This window comes from Andrographis paniculata, unplaced genomic scaffold (assembly GCF_009805555.1).
Source record: "Andrographis paniculata isolate CXL003 unplaced genomic scaffold, ASM980555v1 Contig62END, whole genome shotgun sequence".
NCBI lineage: Eukaryota > Viridiplantae > Streptophyta > Magnoliopsida > Lamiales > Acanthaceae > Andrographis > Andrographis paniculata.
In genome coordinates this window covers 7277331-7297339 of record NW_026137598.1, presented here as the reverse complement: position 1 = coordinate 7297339, position 20009 = coordinate 7277331, and the positions used below count along the sequence as shown (strand labels likewise).

General features: G+C 36.1%; 3 protein-coding genes across 5 annotated transcripts; 2 read left to right on the top strand and 1 right to left on the bottom strand.

Annotated features, from left to right (window-relative positions):
- Positions 1–3050: 3050 nt before the first annotated feature.
- Positions 3051–14194, top strand: LOC127261389 (probable inactive ATP-dependent zinc metalloprotease FTSHI 5, chloroplastic). 2 transcript variants are annotated; one of them, XM_051289728.1, is made up of 19 exons: positions 3051–4502; positions 4900–5371; positions 5486–5686; positions 5780–6073; positions 6199–6468; positions 7154–7243; positions 7327–7458; positions 8031–8204; positions 8510–8631; positions 9140–9341; positions 9780–9908; positions 10757–10939; positions 11243–11362; positions 12202–12387; positions 12466–12540; positions 12853–12912; positions 13249–13356; positions 13632–13712; positions 13906–14194. In XM_051289728.1, exons 1-19 carry the CDS (start codon positions 3574–3576, stop codon positions 13969–13971), a joined length of 3894 nt encoding a protein of 1297 aa, XP_051145685.1. In that variant the 5' UTR covers positions 3051–3573; the 3' UTR covers positions 13972–14194. The 2 variants fall into 2 exon arrangements, with proteins under 2 accessions (XP_051145685.1, XP_051145687.1); XM_051289730.1 differs by lacking the exons at positions 12202–12387; positions 12466–12540; positions 12853–12912; ... (1 more) ...; positions 13632–13712; positions 13906–14194 and adding an exon at positions 11692–12131.
- Positions 14195–14533: 339 nt separating this feature from the next.
- LOC127260471 (cytochrome P450 86B1-like) lies at positions 14534–16365 on the bottom strand. Its single transcript, XM_051288202.1, has 2 exons — positions 15049–16365; positions 14534–14935 (listed from the first exon to the last, which is right to left on the bottom strand). The coding sequence occupies exons 1-2, from the start codon at positions 16363–16365 to the stop codon at positions 14534–14536; spliced, it is 1719 nt and encodes a 572-aa protein (XP_051144159.1).
- Positions 15329–19759, top strand: LOC127261391 (ATP-dependent Clp protease proteolytic subunit 2, mitochondrial-like). 2 transcript variants are annotated; one of them, XR_007840908.1, is made up of 4 exons: positions 15329–17633; positions 18196–18627; positions 19172–19281; positions 19489–19759. XR_007840908.1 is itself a non-coding variant. In XM_051289732.1 (3 exons), the coding sequence occupies exons 1-2, from the start codon at positions 17285–17287 to the stop codon at positions 18612–18614; spliced, it is 768 nt and encodes a 255-aa protein (XP_051145689.1). In that variant the 5' UTR covers positions 15329–17284; the 3' UTR covers positions 18615–18627; positions 19172–19482. The 2 variants fall into 2 exon arrangements, 1 of the variants encoding a protein (XP_051145689.1); XM_051289732.1 differs by lacking the exon at positions 19489–19759 and having other exon boundaries at positions 19172–19482.
- Positions 19760–20009: the final 250 nt, after the last annotated feature.

Here is a 20009-nt window from a genome sequence, read left to right as displayed (position 1 = left end):
ATAATTTGGAGTAAGATCAATATAACTAATTAGTTGAATTAAAATTAAAAAAAATTAAAATGAATAATTATTTTCTAAAAAATAAAAGTCACGGAATATATGGAACAAATAAAAATAAAAGTATGAAAATGAGACGGATAAAATATTATTTTAAATTAAATTTATTATAAAAATACTAAAAAATAAGATTTACTATTTATTCTTTTGAAATTATGACTATAGTACTTTACCCATCAAGTATAATTATGTTAGTTTGGTTAGAGATAAAAATGTTAACAAATAATGATATTTTAATATTAAAATAAATTGGGTATAAAATAAAAGTGATGTATTACAACAAAAATTATTAAAAAACTGATAGAAAAATAATAGAAAATTAATTATTATTTACTAAAATTAAAATAATAAAATTTTAAATAAATAGAATTATTTATTACAAATAAATTGTCCATAAATATGGTGGAAAGTCAAAATAGAAATATTGATATAATTTTAACACACATTCAAAATAAAATAAGAATATTCGTACTTAATAATCTATTTATTTTTTTTATTTTCGTATGTCATATAACAAAAGTATTTATTTATTTTAATAACTGTACTATCTACCTAATATTACAAATATCCTTTCAACTTATAATATAATATACAAATGTCATTAGTTTTATATAATACAATAATAATAAAGACAATTTAATTTTTTACCTTTATTTATACTATATTATAATATAGTACTAATATTTTTAATTTCGTGCAAAATATAAATAGATATATACATAGGACGGATGGAGTATAAGTTAACTAAGGGTGTGTTTGTTTGGGAGTTTGGATTTTGAGTTGGGATTTGAATAGTAAAAATTTTGAATTTAAATAGTTGTATGATGTGATATAAATAGGTGCTGATGTGATGTTTTGAATGTAAAATTGATTTTTAGTATAACATAAAAAAATAAAAAATAAATATTTGATTTGATATTTTTTGAGAAAAAAAATAAGATGAACAGTGAAAATTAAATCCAATTCCCAAAGCAAACACACCCTAAGAATAAATTACTATTTATATCAATTGGCTGATAAATCACCTGGTAATTTCTATACCACGTAAGCATATTGGCGATTTCTATATCACATTATTTATTTATTTTTGATATGACAAGATCCGTCAAATTTATAATGACGCATTATGTTGACATCTAATATCACATCTCTTTTGTCTATAAAAATAATAAAATTTTATTATAATCTACAATAATTAATAATTATCTAGTACTCCTTTCGTCGTCCCAGATACCATGTCCACGTTGCCGTTTCTGTCCGTTCAACATTCTATATCATTTCCTTTTTTTGGAAAATGATTACACACTTTAATCTCATTTTAATTTTTTTTTAAATTTTAATTAAACTAATTAGTTATCTTAATCTTACTTTATAATTATTTATATTATGAGATAATTATTTTCACTAATACATTCTTAATCATCTACTAATATCACCCCTGTTAAAATACCGTGTGCAGTGTAGCAGACACGGTATCTGAGACGGAGAGAGTATTTTATATTATCATCCTTTGAAATTTCAATGCATTAAATTTTAGTATAAGATTCCAGCTCATGCATTTTATATATGATTATATTGTTAAATGAAAGTGATTTTAGTGTTAGGATTATTAACTTTTTGTAAGTATATTATATATATATTATGTTAATATATGTATATATTAATTTTTATAATATTTATATAAAATCATTAAACTTAAAAAATACAAAGTAAACAAATTCACGATTTTTTCAAATTTTATTTAAAAATACATAATAATAAAAAAATTCAATAAAAACACAACATATATACTATAATTATATAATTATTTTTTCATACTTTAAAATAAAAACAACTGAACTATAATTACTAAGAAAAAACAATCACAACCATACAAATTTTTAATTTCTATTGTTGATTTTGCAACCCAAAATATATATAAGATTTTAGATTTGAATTTTAAATAATAAAATATTAAATTAAAATAATTATTTGATTTATATTAATATGTGTTCATATAATTTGCAAATGTAAAACTAAATTTTTAGTATGATACTCCCTCCGTTCCAATCGAAAAGGCTCATTTGAGATTTTTCAAATTAAAAAATAATTATATTTTATTAATTAGTGGAAGTATATATAAAATTTTAACATTTTCATGCGTTTGATTTTTTATATAAAATAATTGTATGTGTAATAGTATTAATAATTTAAATAAAATTAAAGATATTTTGATATTAATATAAAATAAATACTATAGAGTGATACAAATGAAAATAGTAAATGATACTTTGAACTGGACGAAGAAAGTATAGAAAATAAAAAATTAGTAATTGATTCGATATTTTCGATATGTATTTATTGAAAAATCGAATAAGCCGTCCAAGGTTTTGTCATATTTTTAAGATAATTTTCATAAAAACAATAATTATAAAACACATTTTCATATAAATATAAAATATATCGAACCGAACCCGTTAAAAAGACCCACCAGTCCCGAACACGCGGCCCGACAATTCGGCCCATTTGTGCAGACAGGCCCAATTTGAAATATCCCTGTCGGAAATTTGGGTCAGATAAACAAAATATGGTTGAAAATTTGAAAGTGTCTTTCTTTTTGTATATTTTTAATACTTCCTCAATCTAGAAAGATCCGATTATAAAATAATTATTTTATTAAATATTTTAATTTTTTTTTTACAAATATCTTCATTTATATCACATAATTATTTTTATAAAATAAAAAAATAAAAAATATGAGCAACGTCCGATAATTAAAATATTATAAATAAATATGTATTTATTGTTTAGACGAAGAGAGTGTAAGTTTATTATTATTTTGATTATAATAAAATATGTTTTCTTCACAATATTTTATATTTTTATATTAAAATATATTCTTTTAAATTATTTATTTAATATTTTAACGTAAAGAAAATACTAGCATTATTTGAGAATTTATAAACAATTTATGGATAATATAATTATATTTTAAAATACCAATAAACCTATCCGATTTATTCATTTTCTCGCTGCCGGCCGCCTTCATCTTCTTCTTCATCTTCCTTCCCCGTCGACGCTATAATCTTCATTGTTCGCGACTTCAACTTCCTGTTCTCCAACCTCATCCTCTTCCTCTTCTCCAACATTGACGTCGTTTTCGTCTTCGCGCACTGAACGTATCTTGTCTAGTGCTTTGGAAACCACGACGGTGGCCGGCGATGGTCTTTGCACGAGTGGTGGCAATGCAAGTCGGGGCTCGGAACGGAAGTTCTGTTTGTCTCTAATCTATCGCCGTCGCAGCTTGGGTGGATTCCTATTGTCAAATAAGTGGTCTACGGGATGATTGGTGGCAGTGCTTTGCAGAATTAGGGTTGTAGGCTTGGGTTGGCGCCATTAATTTGGTGCACAGTGAATCCACGCTAACGCATTCAGCGCACGCCGAGCTCGCTCTCTGCGACTGGCTATTCGAAATCCTTCTCAGCTTATCTGTTCCGGCAGCAAAATGAATTTGCATTTCTGAAGGGGTGACGGGCGATGAATTCCACTTCATCTCTTCAGAATACCCATCTGTTCAACCTTCCATTTCGCCGCTGCCCAAAACCCAGACGCAGAATTAAACCCACAGCGGCTCCAATTCCCAGAAATTCCTCATTCTTTGTCAATTCTTTCTCATGTCCGCTTCGTGTTTCAGCCGGCCGGTGCTCGGCGGTGGATACCAAGGGAAATGGCAACAAGCGCATAATCCAATTTAACGATTTTACGCCACGCGACGATGGAAACGAAGTGCATGAGGCTGTGAAGACAGTAACGTATGCATTGTGCTGCGTTGTTTTTGGGTTTCTCTGTCCGTTTTTTGGATTGAAGAAACCCGCTCTAGCGACGGTTACTTCTGCCCGGTCTGCAGCGGCTACCGAATCAGCTTCAGCTAAAGAGAATGGGGAAAAGGGGCACCAGTATTCGGGATATACCAAGAGGTTATTGGAGGTTGTTTCGAGGCTGCTTAAGACAACCGAGGAGGCAAAGAAGGCAGGGGAGGAGGATTTTGCGGTGAACGTGGAGGAGGGGTTGAAAGAGGTGAAAAAGACTAGGGAGGCATTGCAAGAAGAATTAATGAATGGTTTGTATGCTGAGATGAGGGCGTTAAGGAGGGAAAAAGATGAGCTGGCGAGCCGCTCGCAGGAGATTGTGAACAGATTGTCGAAGATGAAGAAGGATGAAGACAATTTGATGAAGAAAACAAAAGGCAGCGACAATGACAAGCTTAAGAGATTAAGAGAGGAGAAGAAGAAATTGGAGACTGAGTATCCGGAGCTCTGGGAGAGGATTGATGAGATTGAGGATATAATAGCAAGGAAAGAAACTGTTGCATTAAACGTTGGTGTGAGGGAGCTTTTATTAATTGAGAGAGAGTGTGAAGCTTTTGTTGAGGAGTTCTTGAAGGACAGGAGGGCGCGTGCTCAGAGGTAAATAAAGAAATGTGATCACCTCTTGGTATGATTTGAGTGCAATCAATGTCCTTTGTTAGAATTTTCTTGACAATAGTCATAATCGAACTTTAATTTCTGAGTAGAATATCGAACTTCCCTATAAATTGATGGTTGTCATGTCCGCTTGTTTTCACTAGACATAAATGTGATTTCTGTAAATGGCTAATGCTGCAAGTAGTTAACTAGATTTGGCTTCAAGAATTGTATGATTATAGCTTTATATCATTAAACTTATTTCATGTTAATCTCAGTTTGTACGCTTAATTGTCTGACATCATTCCCAAATTTACAAGTTTTGTTTACATGATTATGTTTTTTGGGTACAAGCTTTTGATATGGCAAACATTCTGCTTTTGGTGTTATGAGCTTACAGTTATTCAGGACGCCCTGTTACCAAGCTCTCTAAGGATGAGATTCAGATGGAATTGCAGGATGCTGATAGAAGGTTGAAGGAGCAAATAGTATTAACTAATGTTTTGGGAAGTGAGGAATTGGACTCTGCCTCTAGTCATTATCCAACTGCTTTTGCCCTTCGGATACAACAAGCACTTAGGAATTCAAGAGAGATGCAAAAGAACCTGGAAGGTCAAATCAGGAAGTCTATGAAAAAACATGGCGAGGAGAGACGTTTTATCACTGTCACACCTCCAGATGAAGTTATCAAGGGCTATCCAGATATTGAGCTGAAGTGGATGTTTGGGAAGAAGGAGATAGTGGTGCCTAAAGCTGCAAGAAACTACTTATTTCATGGTTGGAAGAAATGGCGGGAGGATGCTAAGATGGATCTTAAAAGAAGTATTCTGGAAAATCCTGAATTTGGTAAAAAGTATATGGATGAAAGACAGGTAACTCCTGGCAGAAACGCCCCTGTGCTAAAATTGATCTCTTTTACATGGATTTGATAAGTATTTGGTTAGTTGAGGTCCTTGCATGACTCAGACAAGTTATGTTAATTGTAGCAACATATTCTTCGGGATCGGGATAGACTGGCATCAAGAACCTGGTATAATGAGGAAAGAGACAGGTGGGAAATGGATCCAATAGCAGTTCCGTATGCAGTATCAAAGAAGATTGTGGAGAGTGCTAGAATAAGGCATGATTGGGCTGCCATGTACCTCAAACTTAAGGGGAATGACAGGGAATACTTCATGAACATCAGAGTGGGATCTATACTGTTGCCTTCCTTGCTCATTAATTCATATTTCTCATCTAACTTGTTTCCTGAGTTTGACAATATGGTTGTTGCATTACAGGAGTTTGACATGCTATTTGAAGATTTCGGGGGTTTTGATGCCTTGTATATGAGAATGATTGCAGCTGGTGTTCCCACTGTAACACAGCTGATGTGGATTCCATTTTCTGAATTGAACATCAGCCAGCAATTTCGCGTTATAGTGAAAATGTGTCGCTGGTGTCTTACTGAGTTGTGGAGGAATATCTATGTTGATCGTGCAAGAAGATGGTTACTTAGGAAAATAAGAAATATTAATGATGATCTAATGATGATGATTGTTTTCCCTTTTGTGGAGTTTGTGATTCCTTATCAGGTATATATTTTAATTGCTTACTATATGCCACTTATGGCTTGTAGGTTGCTTTTCTTCTTTTTCTTTCCCCCATCTCTTTCTTAAGTTCTAATTCTCTTCTGCTTCATGAAATTTTGTTTGTTCAGGTGAGACTGAGTTTGGGTATGGCATGGCCAGAGTATTATGATGCATCAATTGGTTCAAATTGGTATTTGAAGTGGCAATCTGAGGCTGAAATAAACTTCAAATCAAGGAAGACAGACCAATTTCAGTGGTATTTTTGGTTTTTGGTCAGAACTGCCATATATGGATATGTACTATTTCATGTATTCCGATTTCTGAAGAGAAGGATTCCAAGAATTCTTGGTTTCGGGCCTTTTAGAAGAGATCCCAACATCATGAAGTTACGGAGATTGGTATAATTTTATCTTGCGAACAATAAATGCTAATAAACAACTGCATATAGTAAAACAAGATTGCATACTAAATTTCACCATGAATTGTTCATTCATAACCAAACTATGAATGCATGAACAAACACCTAATCTCTCCCCATAGTTGAGGTATTTGATAAATACAAGTTTGTCTTTGCTTGTCTTTCTTTCTGGAATGAAAGTATGTTTGGTTGTCGCTCCATCTTATCATGCACTGTAACCTATTCTAATCTAGATAATCTCCATTGACTTCAGATAGTCTTTTAAATTATTTGATTCCTAACTTTCATATAAATACGTGGTGTTCGAACTGATTAACTATCACAGAAACAATCAGAGGTGACATCTATGTTTCTTCTCGTTTCAATGAGGAGATGCAACAGGAATCGCAATATTTGAAATTCTTATTTGAGTGGTTAGAATAGTGAACATGATAATTGATGGGATGAGATGAGGTGCTGGGTAAGAGGACTGTATAATTTTTTTTGCTTTTGTAGTTTGTTTACTGTACAAGTACTGTAACATATCTGCAAATTGATTGATATGGGCGGGATGAGTTTAGCTCATGGTAAGGTTGTTGACATAAAAATGATCTCCACATTTTAGGTAAAAATCTTTGGCCACTTCATGACATCTAATTATATATAAATGGTATGCTATTTTGCAGAAATATTATTTCAACTTTCGGATGAATGCTATCAAGCGTAAGCAAATGGATGGTGTTGATCCAATAACCACTGCTTTTGATCATATGAAGGTATCTGTGCTTGAACTATCTTGCTGGTTTGAGAGTTTTCTCATATCTGCTGCCTTAAGTTGTTTCTGTACTGCTGATTGCAGAGAATAAAAAATCCTCCGATACGTTTGAAAGATTTTGCAAGTGTCGAATCTATGAGAGAAGAAATTAATGAAGTTGTGGAATTTTTACGAAATCCTAATGTATTTAAAGAAATGGGAGCACGTGCACCACGCGTAAGTTATTTTCTGTCATGTTTGATTTACTGGCTGGTTTTTTGGTTGATAAACCACATTTTGTATGCTACTTCTTATTTGTGTTAAAAGGCTGCATTTGTGCACCCTGATGGTGATATTTATTTAACATTTATTTATGATTGCTCCTTTTTATATCACTGCTTTCCTCTATAGTTCATCTCTCACTGTTAGTTTCCTCGTGAAACCTTTTTCATGATATGAACATTATTTCTTTGGTTGCTGTAGGTGAATTGACATTAATATTTTTTTATTTCTGTAACAATCACAAAGCTATTCTCACTTTGTCAAAATCCAATTTAATGGATAAAAGGACTCTTCTAGTTATTTATAAAATTGTAGAAGGCTGACATTTTCCCAGTGAGCAGAACATGTGCTGTAGGATACAAACTTATGCTTTCTGTGCATTCGTTAAAATGAGAACCAACCTAACAACTTAAATTCGTAGTCATATATTTGTGTTTATAGACTATAATTTCATGGTTTCAATGGAAGTGAGTTATTAGAGCTCAATCTATATATCCTTCCTCTGATGTTGGGATAATGCATAATAGGGTGTTCTCATTGTTGGTGAGAGAGGAACTGGTAAAACATCCCTAGCAATGGCCATAGCAGCAGAAGCAAGGGTTCCTTTAGTTGAAATAAAAGCTCAACAACTGGAAGCTGGTCTTTGGGTGGGGCAAAGTGCATCAAATGTCAGAGAATTGTTTCAAACAGCACGTGATCTGGTTGCTTCCCTCCTCATGCTACTTTATTTTCACTCTTAACTTTCAAACTTCAGCATGTGCATCAAATATATGTGCGCTCGTGTGTGTTTTCAAGGATATTTAGTTTCATACTACTATTTAGTATACAAGGATATCATTTGATTTTATATTACATGAAAGTTATAATTGAAAGCTGCACTTGTGTGCTTGCTACTAGTTTTGTTACTTTCTGGTTCGTTGGTAATGTGCACTCTACTGATTTCATCCTCTTTTCTGGACATGCCTTGGCAATCAATGTGCCAATTCATTGCCCTCCATCCATCTAGGCTCCTGTAATTATTTTTGTTGAAGATTTTGATCTCTTCGCTGGTGTCCGTGGCAAGTTCATTCACACCAAAAACCAAGATCACGAGGCTTTCATTAATCAACTTCTAGTAGAGCTTGATGGGTAAAGCCTTTCTTTTCTATTATTTCTCAAGTGCATTAGCATGGGCTTGTAATACTCCCAAGTTTTTGGCTCTTTTACATATTATTGTAGTAATTTTTATTTTTTAAGTTGTTGCTAAAACATACATATTAAACCTTTGGCACATTGTGCTAAAAAATTAGGAATTAAATTTGTGGTTCTTTTACCGACTCCTCATATATAGTTCATGATACATTTTTGTCTTGATTGGCATGGCATGACCTGTTGAACCCTTGAATTGACATGATAAAAGTTTTCGAGCAGGTTGGTATATTGGTTTGGTTTTGCCAAATCGCCAAAATATGGGAAATTTATGTAACCAATGGGATTCGTGGGTATATGCCAGAATCCAAATATCCAGAATAATAATGTTGGGTTTCGATTAATATTTGTTATGTGAAGGAGGATATCTTGATGCATGGTTTACTTTAAACACTTCCTTTACATTGCGGTTTTCCTTTATGTTATGCTTGTGCTATATGCAATGTAGGTTTGAGAAACAAGATGGGGTGGTTTTGATGGCTACTACTAGAAATCTTAAGCAAATTGATGAGGCATTGCAGCGTCCTGGAAGAATGGATAGAATATTTCATCTTCAAAGACCAACACAAGCTGAAAGAGAGAGAATCCTTAAATTTGCCGCCAAAGAAACTATGGATCAGGATCTTATCAACTTTGTTGATTGGCCAAAGGTAACAAGCAATAATTTTTGCCAACTATTGCACTTCTTTGGACTAAATCCAATTTTAGTTATTAAGATGTCAAATATACTATTTCTTGGAGCTTGTGACCGGCACAAAGCTGCTTTCACCTAACCATACATAGTCATGATGCTCAACTATTGGGAATTTAACTTTGGAAACTCAGGTTGGGATCATGAGTACAGTAAGGTTAAAAAAATTCGATGGTCAATTCCATCTGCCTAAATGATTGAATATGGTTTCTGGAAGTATGTGTTAGCGTAGTCTTTCTTTTCTCCCTTTTCACCCTTAAAATTTCATTAGGATTATTTCACAAATATTTGAGATTTAGCCAGTGTAACATTGTCTGTGGTTGAGATTTAATAAGGCCTTAAAAAAAAGGTTTTATTTACACGATCTAATTCAATTCGGTCATTTCTATATGTGCAGGTTGCTGAAAAGACAGCTCTTCTTCGGCCTATAGAATTAAAACTTGTCCCTATGTCCTTGGAAGGTACTGCCTTCAGGAGAAAGTTTGTTGACACTGATGAACTCATGACCTACTGCAGTTGGTTTGCTGTAAGATATAGCCTCTTACCTTTCTGAAAATACATCATAATATTTCTGATTGCATGCTTTATATTTTTTATATGGCTACAATACTTTTCTGCTTTACATAATGGCAAATCTTCTTTCCAATGCTAGTATGTGTATTCATTAGTATTATTGCTCTTTTTATGCTCACTATCAAGGTTGGGAAATAAACCCCGGATCTATCTGAATGGTGTGTCAGCCCAATGAATGCAATTAATAGTGTATTTATGAAGTAAAGTGTGAGTTTTCATTTTTTTTTGAATTAGTCTATATGTCACTGTATTGCTATGGTTCATCTTGTTTATCTTCATGGTGAACATCTTGAATTTCAGCCATTGTGGCAATAAGTGCCTCTTCACTTGATTTATTTTTCGCTCAACATTTAAATATCAAGATATTATGGTTTAGTTCAATTCTATTGTAACTAACCTCTAGTGATATTGATATTTGCCTATGCTTTAAGGTTATGACTTGCAAACAATTACCAGGTTGTGTGACTTGTGAGTGTAGTAGCTACTGATTCTTTTGACATGCATACAAATAAAAGCTAGGCACGTGATGTCCTGAACATTAATAAATGTTCCAAGAGTCATTTCAATCAATTATGCTGGATGGCTATCATTGGTTTTCGAAATATCGACACACAACTATGTTGAAAGTTGACTCTTCATTTTTCTTAGTTGTGACTTGTACCCTGAGTCTATTATTGATAGAATAATCAGATCACACTATTGACATTCGGCATGTATTTGGAATCCACAGATCTGGAAAATTTTGTTATCACTTTTTACGAATCCCTTTTGGATGTTGAAACTAATATTACAATTCTGCAGACCTTCAGCAGTGTAATTCCTAATTGGGTGAGGAAAACAGGAACTTACAAGAAAATAAGCAAGATGCTGGTCAGTCACCTTGGCCTAACATTGACAAAAGAAGATCTGCAGCATGTTGTTGACCTGATGGAACCATATGGCCAAATAACCAATGGAATAGAATTTATGAATCCACCTCTTGATGTAAGTTGTTGTGCCGAATATATCTATCTCTTTGTATAGAAGACTCAACGTCTATTTAATTAAAAGATCAAATCATCGACACTATTGAGATACCATTTGACACCTTATAGCTGGTTCGTAACTCGTTCCGATTTTAATGTGAACAACTAAAATTATACTCACGGAGTTTATGGGAGTATATATATATACAGTACCTATATGTCCCAACATATTTAGTAATATTATCGTACTTGTGAATAATTTTTCTTTAGTAATATTATCGTACTTGTGAATGATTTGAACATTTAATTTGGTTTTATGCAGTGGACCAGGGAAACAAAATTTCCCCATGCCGTCTGGGCTGCTGGTCGTAGTCTGATGGCTCATCTATTACCAAATTATGATGTTGTTGATCATCTATGGCTTGAACCTACTTCTTGGGAGGTGCATTTTCTCTTTCCTTCTTTTATTTGTCTTTCCTTTTCATGTTTAGTATCACTGTTACGATATAACTTTTCTCTTTGCTTCTGAACTGCCACACAATGTGTAGATTGATGGTTTTTTCCATGAAATGTTTGCTGGAGTCGATTTTGCTACTTATCAGGTTTAATATCTGAAGGAGCAAATATATTTGCTCATATCATAAACAAATATAGGATGCTTTCCAGCACATACTAGCAGTTGCTTGAATTATAGATTAATGTTAGGGCAGTGTTTAACACCTATTTACAGACCTTATCTGAACTCCATGCAAACATTTTTATGGATTTCAGGTTTGATATGGCGACACAGATAGTGAGGTGTGATGTCAAACTTTTCCCATCTTCTATGTTAAGTAAAAGATAAGAGCTGTTTTCTGCTAATCTAATGTCCACTTACACTGGACTGTTCTTTCATTCACAATTATCTCTTTCCTTCCAAGTCATTGAAGAATCTTGATGAAACTGAATTTGAAGCTAAAGTAAAGTGTTGACGAGATGCACAAAGTTCTGATTCCTGAAAGTTCCATGTTAATGGGAACTTAGTGAAGTAAAACTGAGAAAGTTGCATGATTTGCTGTGTCCCAAATATATATGGTGTATTTGAAATATATGAATTTATTGGAATACAACCACCATTATACATTTCACACTTTTCAGCCTGTTTTGGGTAGGATTCCTATATTTAGTGCTTTGTTTTTTCAAGTTCTGTAAAGAATGCTTTGGAGATCTACCGCTAACTACATTCTGGAATCCAAATAATCCATAGAAATTACCAAGGGAGTTTGGCTCTTCTCATTGCAGGGAATAGGATGCACGAAGATAACCAAGGCTCGGAATGAAGATGCAATGAATGGCAATGTTGAGACACGAGCATACCTTGAAAAGAAGCTTGTGTTCTGTTTTGGCTCTCATGTTGCGTCTCAGCTACTGCTTCCATTTGGGGAAGAAAATATTCTTTCTTCTTTTGAGCTAAGGGAGGCACAAGAGGTTGGTCTATCACATTCAAACTGTTCTTTTACCATATAATGCATCATGCTGTCTGATTTGAATAGTTTGTTCATGCAGATAGCTACCAGGATGGTTATTCAATATGGTTGGGCGCCTGACGATAGCCCAACAATCTATCACCATGGAAAAGCGGTACTCTTCGTCATGTCTATTGCGTAATGTTGAAAATTTTCATTTCATTTTAAAGGGCATCAATGTAGTAAATTAGTCATAAGTAAACATATTGGGGCACAAAGTGTACCTCCACATGCTACCCGATCTAATGACTTCACAATAAATTTCTACATTGTACAAAAAAACTGATTTGAAAACACAATCTTGCACATATCTTTGATCCCGCTTCCGCTTTGATTTTTATGGAGAAGTATTCTACATGGTTACTGGTTACTGGTTACTTTTTACTCGCATTGATGGGCATACTGACACTTTAATTATTTGGCACAGGCATCGGCTCTGAGTATGGGAGACAACTTTGAATATGAGATGGCTGTCAAAGTTGAACAAGTATGTTTTGATACTTGATTGCGTATAACTCAACTCTATGTGATCCTCAATATGTCTTGAAGGAAAAAGTGAACTGTTGGCCTTTTCGTAGACATTCTCTTTGGTGGTTCACCCTTCTGTCTTCCTCCCACCCTACCTATCCTTTGGCAAAGTGATGATAATTGAGAGGAGAAATAAAGATAACTGTAGTTTTGTTTGGCACTTTACTGGATATTTAAATTGATGACATAAGATTCAACAACAATGATTGTTAGGGCCTATTTAGTGGCCATTTTAGCTGCCGCTTTTGTTGAAAGGCATGAGCTTTATTTAAACTGCTTACATGAATATCTGCAGATGTATAACTTAGCATATGATAAGGCAAGAATGCTACTACAGAGAAATAAGTCAGTCCTGGAGAAAATCGTGGAGGAACTAATGGAACACGAAATTTTGACTGGGAAGGTATGCCATATCAGAAATTTTCATAAAAACTTGCATTACATAAACCCTGCTGTGGAATTGAAATTGCAGTGGTTGGCCTAAGAATCACATGTAAATTTGTAAATTTCTCTAGCTTTTACACAGATTTTTGTCATGATGGAATGCTATTCCGTTTTGTATAAATTTGTTAGTAATTAGTACCGCATCTCTCCCTTTCTATGTCTCATCTCCTTTATCACTTTTTCCTCGAATCTTTGCTGATGATTTGATCCTTTCCCCTCTAAAACTTGTGGCAGGAGTTGCATAGAATTTTTGCAGAGAACGGTGGAGTTAGAGAAAAAGAACCATTTTTCCTTTCCAATGCAGATTATGAAGAGGTACACATGTAGACCATGTCAAAACTACAGTTACTGCTTTCAGCATCTTCGAACTCACAGTCGGAAAGCTAAGCTTACTTTTCTAGACGTTTGTCTCGCTAAAGATGTTGCATTCAATAACCTGTTTTCCGATCTACTACTATTGTAATAAGACTAGTAAATGGAACAACTTATTAACTGTTTCGTTTTGCAGCCGGCATTTGGAAGCTCTCTCAACGGAAACACCCCGGAAATCGCTCTCTTGAACTCAACAAATTAGGGGCTGTTACTAAGCTGTGCATCACTATCTACGTGCTTCAGATTTGGATAGTTCAATCAGCATGAGGATGATTGTGAATGAGAAGAGGCACTTAATTTTTCCTTCTCAAAAAAGGTATAATTTTACAATTTCTGTGCATTTTGCTAATTTAGATATTTCACTGTTGGTCTTGTAACTAAATTAGGGGTAAGTTAATTAATTGATACACTTCTCTTCCCATGAAGTCACATGTGTTTTTGTTTTATACTACTACATATATATTATATGCACTGAATATTTATTACTACATAAATACTACTTCAAGCTTAAATGAGGCAACCGTTTGATAAACATGAAATTACATATATACCCCACACCAATAAATGTTGGATCAATTCCCATTATTATATTAATTCAAACATATAATTAATTAATAATTCCTAGAAATACCAAATCAACCACACAGTTTCGCCGTTATTCCACAAGCACCCCTGCTTCGTTGCTCCTCCATCTTTTTACTTCACAAATTACAGTCCATGCTGCAACACCCAAAATACTGCACACCAAAAAACCCTAACCGCCATTAACGTCCGTTCAGATGCTTCTCGAGCTCGGAAGGATCGCGCTTCGTGAGTGCCACTTTCAGCCCGTGCTTCATGTACATAGTCAACGCCATCTTCGGAACCACCGGGTGGTCCTCCACCACCGCCACGCGGTACCGGTAGAGAATGGCCGCGGCCGTGAACTTCATCTGGTAGTAGGCGAAGTCCCGACCTAAGCAGAGGCGAGGGCCGCCGTTGAAGGCGGTGAACTTGTAAGCCGACTCGCTTATGAACCGACCATCCCGCAGCCACCGGTCCGGGTTGAACCGGCGGCAGTCCTTCCCCCATATCGCCTCCATTCTCCCCATTGTGTAAATCGCGTACACCACTTTTGTTCCCTTCTTCAGCACTGTTCCATCTGGAAATTTGTCGTCGTTCAATACCTGCAAATATTCGTATGTACAATTATCGTGCTAATTCTAGCCAATGCAGTTACAGAATCTCTCTCTCTCTCTCTCACTCTCTCTATATATATGTATGTGCATATAATTCTTACCTCTTTATGGTCGACAGGGACGGAGGGGTACAACCGGAGAGACTCCGAGAGGGCGGCCTGCAAATAATCCATCTTCTTCACTTCGTCTGCCTTCAGCACCAAATCATCTCCATGTCCGCTGCTCTCATCGTGCTCTTTCCTTTCCTTCACAATCTGGCAAATCTCCGCCAGGATTCTGTCCTCCACTTCAGGGTTCCTACTCAGTAGCCAGAAAAACCAGCTCAGTGCGACGGACGACGTGTCTCTACCCGCCAGGATGAAGTTCACGCAAATATCTCTCAAGAACTCATCGGAAAACCCCTCCCCCTTCTCGTCCCTCAGTCCCATGAACACTGATAACAGGTCTGATCTCTGCTTCCCTCCATCAAGCTCAAGCTCCTTCTTCCTCGCCCGAATCACCTCCTTTGCAAAGTCGTCCACTCCCTGTATTGACTTCTTGAGTGACCCTTCACTTCCAATTTCGAAATGCCTCATTAGTTTCCAGACCAGAGTTGGGGTCACAAATCGCATAATTGTGGCCTCTGTTGCAGCTTCAAACGCCCTGGCGAAGGGAATATCAGGCAGGCCTGGTCTCAGGCAGCCTGGATCGACACCAAAGGCGATTATGCAGACGTTGTCGAAGGTTAGTCTTAAAAGGATGTCCTGTAGATCCATCCAGGTTGATTCCCTGATGGAATCCTCTAGAACAGGCAGGAGACGATTATGCACCAACTCCAAGATGGAATTGATTGTCATCTGCCTGAATTTTCCGGAATGGAATTCCAGACTTGCTGTCTTTCTCTGCCTGTGCCAAATATCATCATCTGCGCTGAAAATTCCATCTCCAAGGAGGTCCCTGACTGTGTCCCGGAAGTACTCTCCTTTCGGGAAGTTTGAAAACCTTGTTTTGAGAAGGTACTCTAGGTTTCGAGGGTCAGAGGTCACCACACAATTCAAGTTCGAAAACCAGGGTCCTTTAAAGGTGAAGGTTCCGTTCTGACGGCACAGGATGTTGGAAATCCATTCGTAGATGTTGCTCTGGAGGCCGAGGAAGAGGGAAGGCAGCATCCCGACAAGGGGCCAGTTGGGGAGGCCCTGGCGATTCTTCTGGCGGAGAGAATGGATGGTTATGAATACCAGGATGGCAGTGAGAAGTTCAAACATTTGGATTTCAGAGATGAATGAGAGGAGACTGGTGGCTCCATGTGAAACTGCAGCAGTAGAGGTGTTGTTTGGAGTCAAAGAAGAGGAAGCATACATGGTTTTGAAATGATGGTGGTGATAATGATTATGAAAAACAGATTCAGGGAAATGGGAATTTGGTGATGGGGCAGTCATGTCTGTGTTATAAGGGATGGAAGAATTGGTTTCTTGGCGTGGATGAGTTTGTGCATTGGTTTGATTTGGTGAGCTGAAAGACAGGCTGCTTTTGCATGCTATATATGCATATGTAATGAATTTGAATGAGGGGAGTCCTTGGAGTAAAGATCCGGAATCAATCTTCACTGTTGGTTTTTCGATCGAATGGAGGGGAGGGAATCATTGTGATGAACTTGGTGTTTACCTATATTTGGGGTTTCTTAGACAAGTGGTTTTACTTTAATTTTGCATTGTTAATTCCAACGGTTGATTTGATTTTATTTAGGGAGGGGATGATCAGGGTAAAGGGTAGTTTTTACATTTGTGTTTGTGTGTCGAATGTATTTGGTTTCTTGTGGTGTTGGTTTTTGACCAGTTTTGTTAGTGGTGATGATCAAACAAGTGGGGTTTTTTGAGGGGTTTTTGGAGGATGGGGTAGCAGTAGGTTGGGATAGTTAACCTACTTATGTTTGTAAGTTTTTTGCACATGTTTTTAATTTGATTTGGAGAATTTGTAGGTGAATTAGCTGCTGCTAATGACAAATTGTCATCACAGCTTAGTCATTATAATACAGCAAATATTGTTGTTACTAATAATTTAATCGAGATCAACACGGCCGTGTTGGGCCTCTTGGGGGTGCATATACTTGGGCTTTATTCGAAAGGCCCAACACGGCCGTTTTGATAGTAGCGGGTCACGAGCCGATGGGTAGGCGGTCTGGCCGGGCCGTGCCGGCCGAATCGCTTGGCGACTTGAGGGGCTGAACCAGACGGGCGTTTGGTCAAATTACATTAATGCCCTTGGATCATGGATTCATGGCTGGTAACCAATTCGGCGAGCTATTGCTTCGGAGGCGGCGTGACTGGAAATTGGAAAAAGCCCTAACAGTGAGCAGTTATGCGGAGCCTTTTCTGTAGGAGGCTATGGAGTGAAATCTCCGGCTGCAGTTTGTCGGTTGTATCAACCAAGCCAAGAGCTTTTGCCATTGGCGATGGTCGTAGGGGAGGTTGCGGTGGCAGAAGATGGTACGGGTTGATACCTATGGTGATTGAGCACTCGTCTCGAGGTGAGCGAGCCTACGACATTTTCTCTAGGCTCTTGAAGGAACGGATCATTTGCATAAATGGACCTATCTCTGATGATACGGCGCACGTCGTCGTTGCGCAGCTGCTTTTCCTCGAGTCGGAGAACCCGTCCAAGCCCATTCACGTTTACCTCAATTCTCCCGGTGGCGCTGTCACTGCTGGTATTTTGTTTAGTTTCCTTGCTTGTTTATGATTTTGGTTATTTTTATGCTCATGTCGATCATGATGGAACTGAATGAATTAGTTGGCTCTAGAATGATGGCATGGCTAACTCCATAATTACTCCGTAGCGACTCTATGATCAATTTTATGGTGTTAGTAACTGCTGATGAATGATCAGATTGGAATTAGATATTGCTGCAGATTCTCAAGTTTGATAATAATAATAATAATGAAAAGGAATTTCTATCTCTACGACCATTATCTTTTTGGCCCGGGCTAATGAAGATAAATCTCAAATATTTCTCTTTGTAGTTTAATATGAGTGATAATAGCTCATTCCACTGTAACCAGGCTGAGTGTTTGGGGATTGAAATAAACTACTGTTTCTTACGTTTGTATTGTGATTTGCGTGCTCATTACGCATATTTCTCCGAGGAAACCTCTGCTTGTCTTCTATTTTTTTCATCACAGTCATGAATAATGGGGTTCTTTAGAGCTAGAAAAATTGGATACCTGTGTATATAAAAAAATTGTCATTATATCTGATGATCTTATGGGCAGGTCTTGCCATCTATGATTCGATGCAGTATATTCGATCCCCAGTACATACCATATGTTTAGGTCAAGCTGCATCAATGGCCTCACTTCTCTTGGCTGCTGGCACCAAGGGTGAGAGGCGGGCCCTTCCAAATGCCACAATCATGATTCATCAGCCTTCTGGCGGATACAGTGGACAGGCGAAGGATATGACTATTCACACCAAACAAATTCTTCGTGTTTGGGATTCTCTGAATGCACTTTATAGCAAGCACACTGGGCAGTCTGTTGAAGTAGTTCAGGAGAATATGGATCGGGACCATTTCATGACACCTGAAGAAGCAAAGAAGTTTGGTATAATAGATGAGGTTATAGATGAGAGGCCAATGAACCTTGTTGCTGATGCTGCCGCAGATGGAGGCAAAGATAAGACTTCAAGTTAGATATTAGCATAAGGCAAGATATCTTGTCTCTTACTATATTTTCATTGTTCTTTTTAATGTTTATGTTTGTCAGTTACTTTTTCTACTGTTATAAGAGCATGATAATTTAATGCATATTAGTTTATACAAGGCACATATACAGCATTGGTGTACACATGCATTTTTGTATGTGTTGATTTGATGTTCATGATTATCTGATATCGTATCTGTTTATGTGGAAATGCAAATGAATATGCTGTGGAGTGAGTCCTTTTGTGATATGATCGTTGACTTCTTACCAGCAGTATAATCTGGTCTTGTATTACAAATTTGTTTTTGCTGTAGCCTGTATGAGTATAGTTAGTGTTGGCATATAATGCTGGAATGATAAATCTAATTGTTGAACATTTTAAATATTTTAATATGCAAATTTGAAGTTACTTAAATTCAGAGAATATTATGATCTCTATCTTATCATCTTATGCAGTTCTATTTTCAACCAAGATTTCCCCCAGATGAGGGCGAATAACTTGAGTTTATATGCAGCTAAACTCCGTGCTTTTCTTATTTTTGTGCAGTTATTCTCATACTCTGGATGCATTTAGAACATTGTATGGATAAATTCTTGGACTGTGGCGTTATTTAACCTGAGGCCCCCGGATAACAGAGATCAAGCAAATAATTCCCTGTACTCCCTATTTCCCTGTACTTATTGCAAAATAGAAAGAATGATCTCATTTTCCATGATTTTCTACATCTATGATCTGTTTCACTCTTTTTCTAATATTTTTATGATTTTATCACTAGCAAAGAATGATTCTTATGCCGGATTCCCAAATGTTATTATGTTGTATGTATTATGTTCTCCGCCACAACGTAACCTGGGGAGAAGCAGATTTGGCAATTGTCGCCTTAGATAAAGAAACCACGACTGCAACGGCTGTGTCGATACCCCTTTCTAACACATTTGTGTCTATGCACCGTGGCGCCATCGCCAGCCCTATGCAGAAAAGAGTTAACAATGGACCTGAATTGATACAGAAACTGATAATTGAGGTATTGAATTATTTTTTTAGAACTATCCATATTATATCTGACGAGCTATGTATTACGCTAATATATGATCTATATTTTGACTGCTTTATATGGCTATAGTTTTTGTCTAGTTTATTCAGCAATTGTTTCTTTAGGGTGCCTTTACTTATATATTTTGATATTTTAAATGATTTAGAATTTTATTAATAGAAAATAGTCATTGGATTTATGAAACTAGATTTTGAATGCAATATTATTAAATGTGAGAAGAATATTTCCTTGTGAACATAAAACAAGGGCAAAAATATAAGTGAACACATCTGGCTCTTTTTGAGAAAATTGTTAAACTGAATGGTAAAAAATCTTATATAGTTTATACAA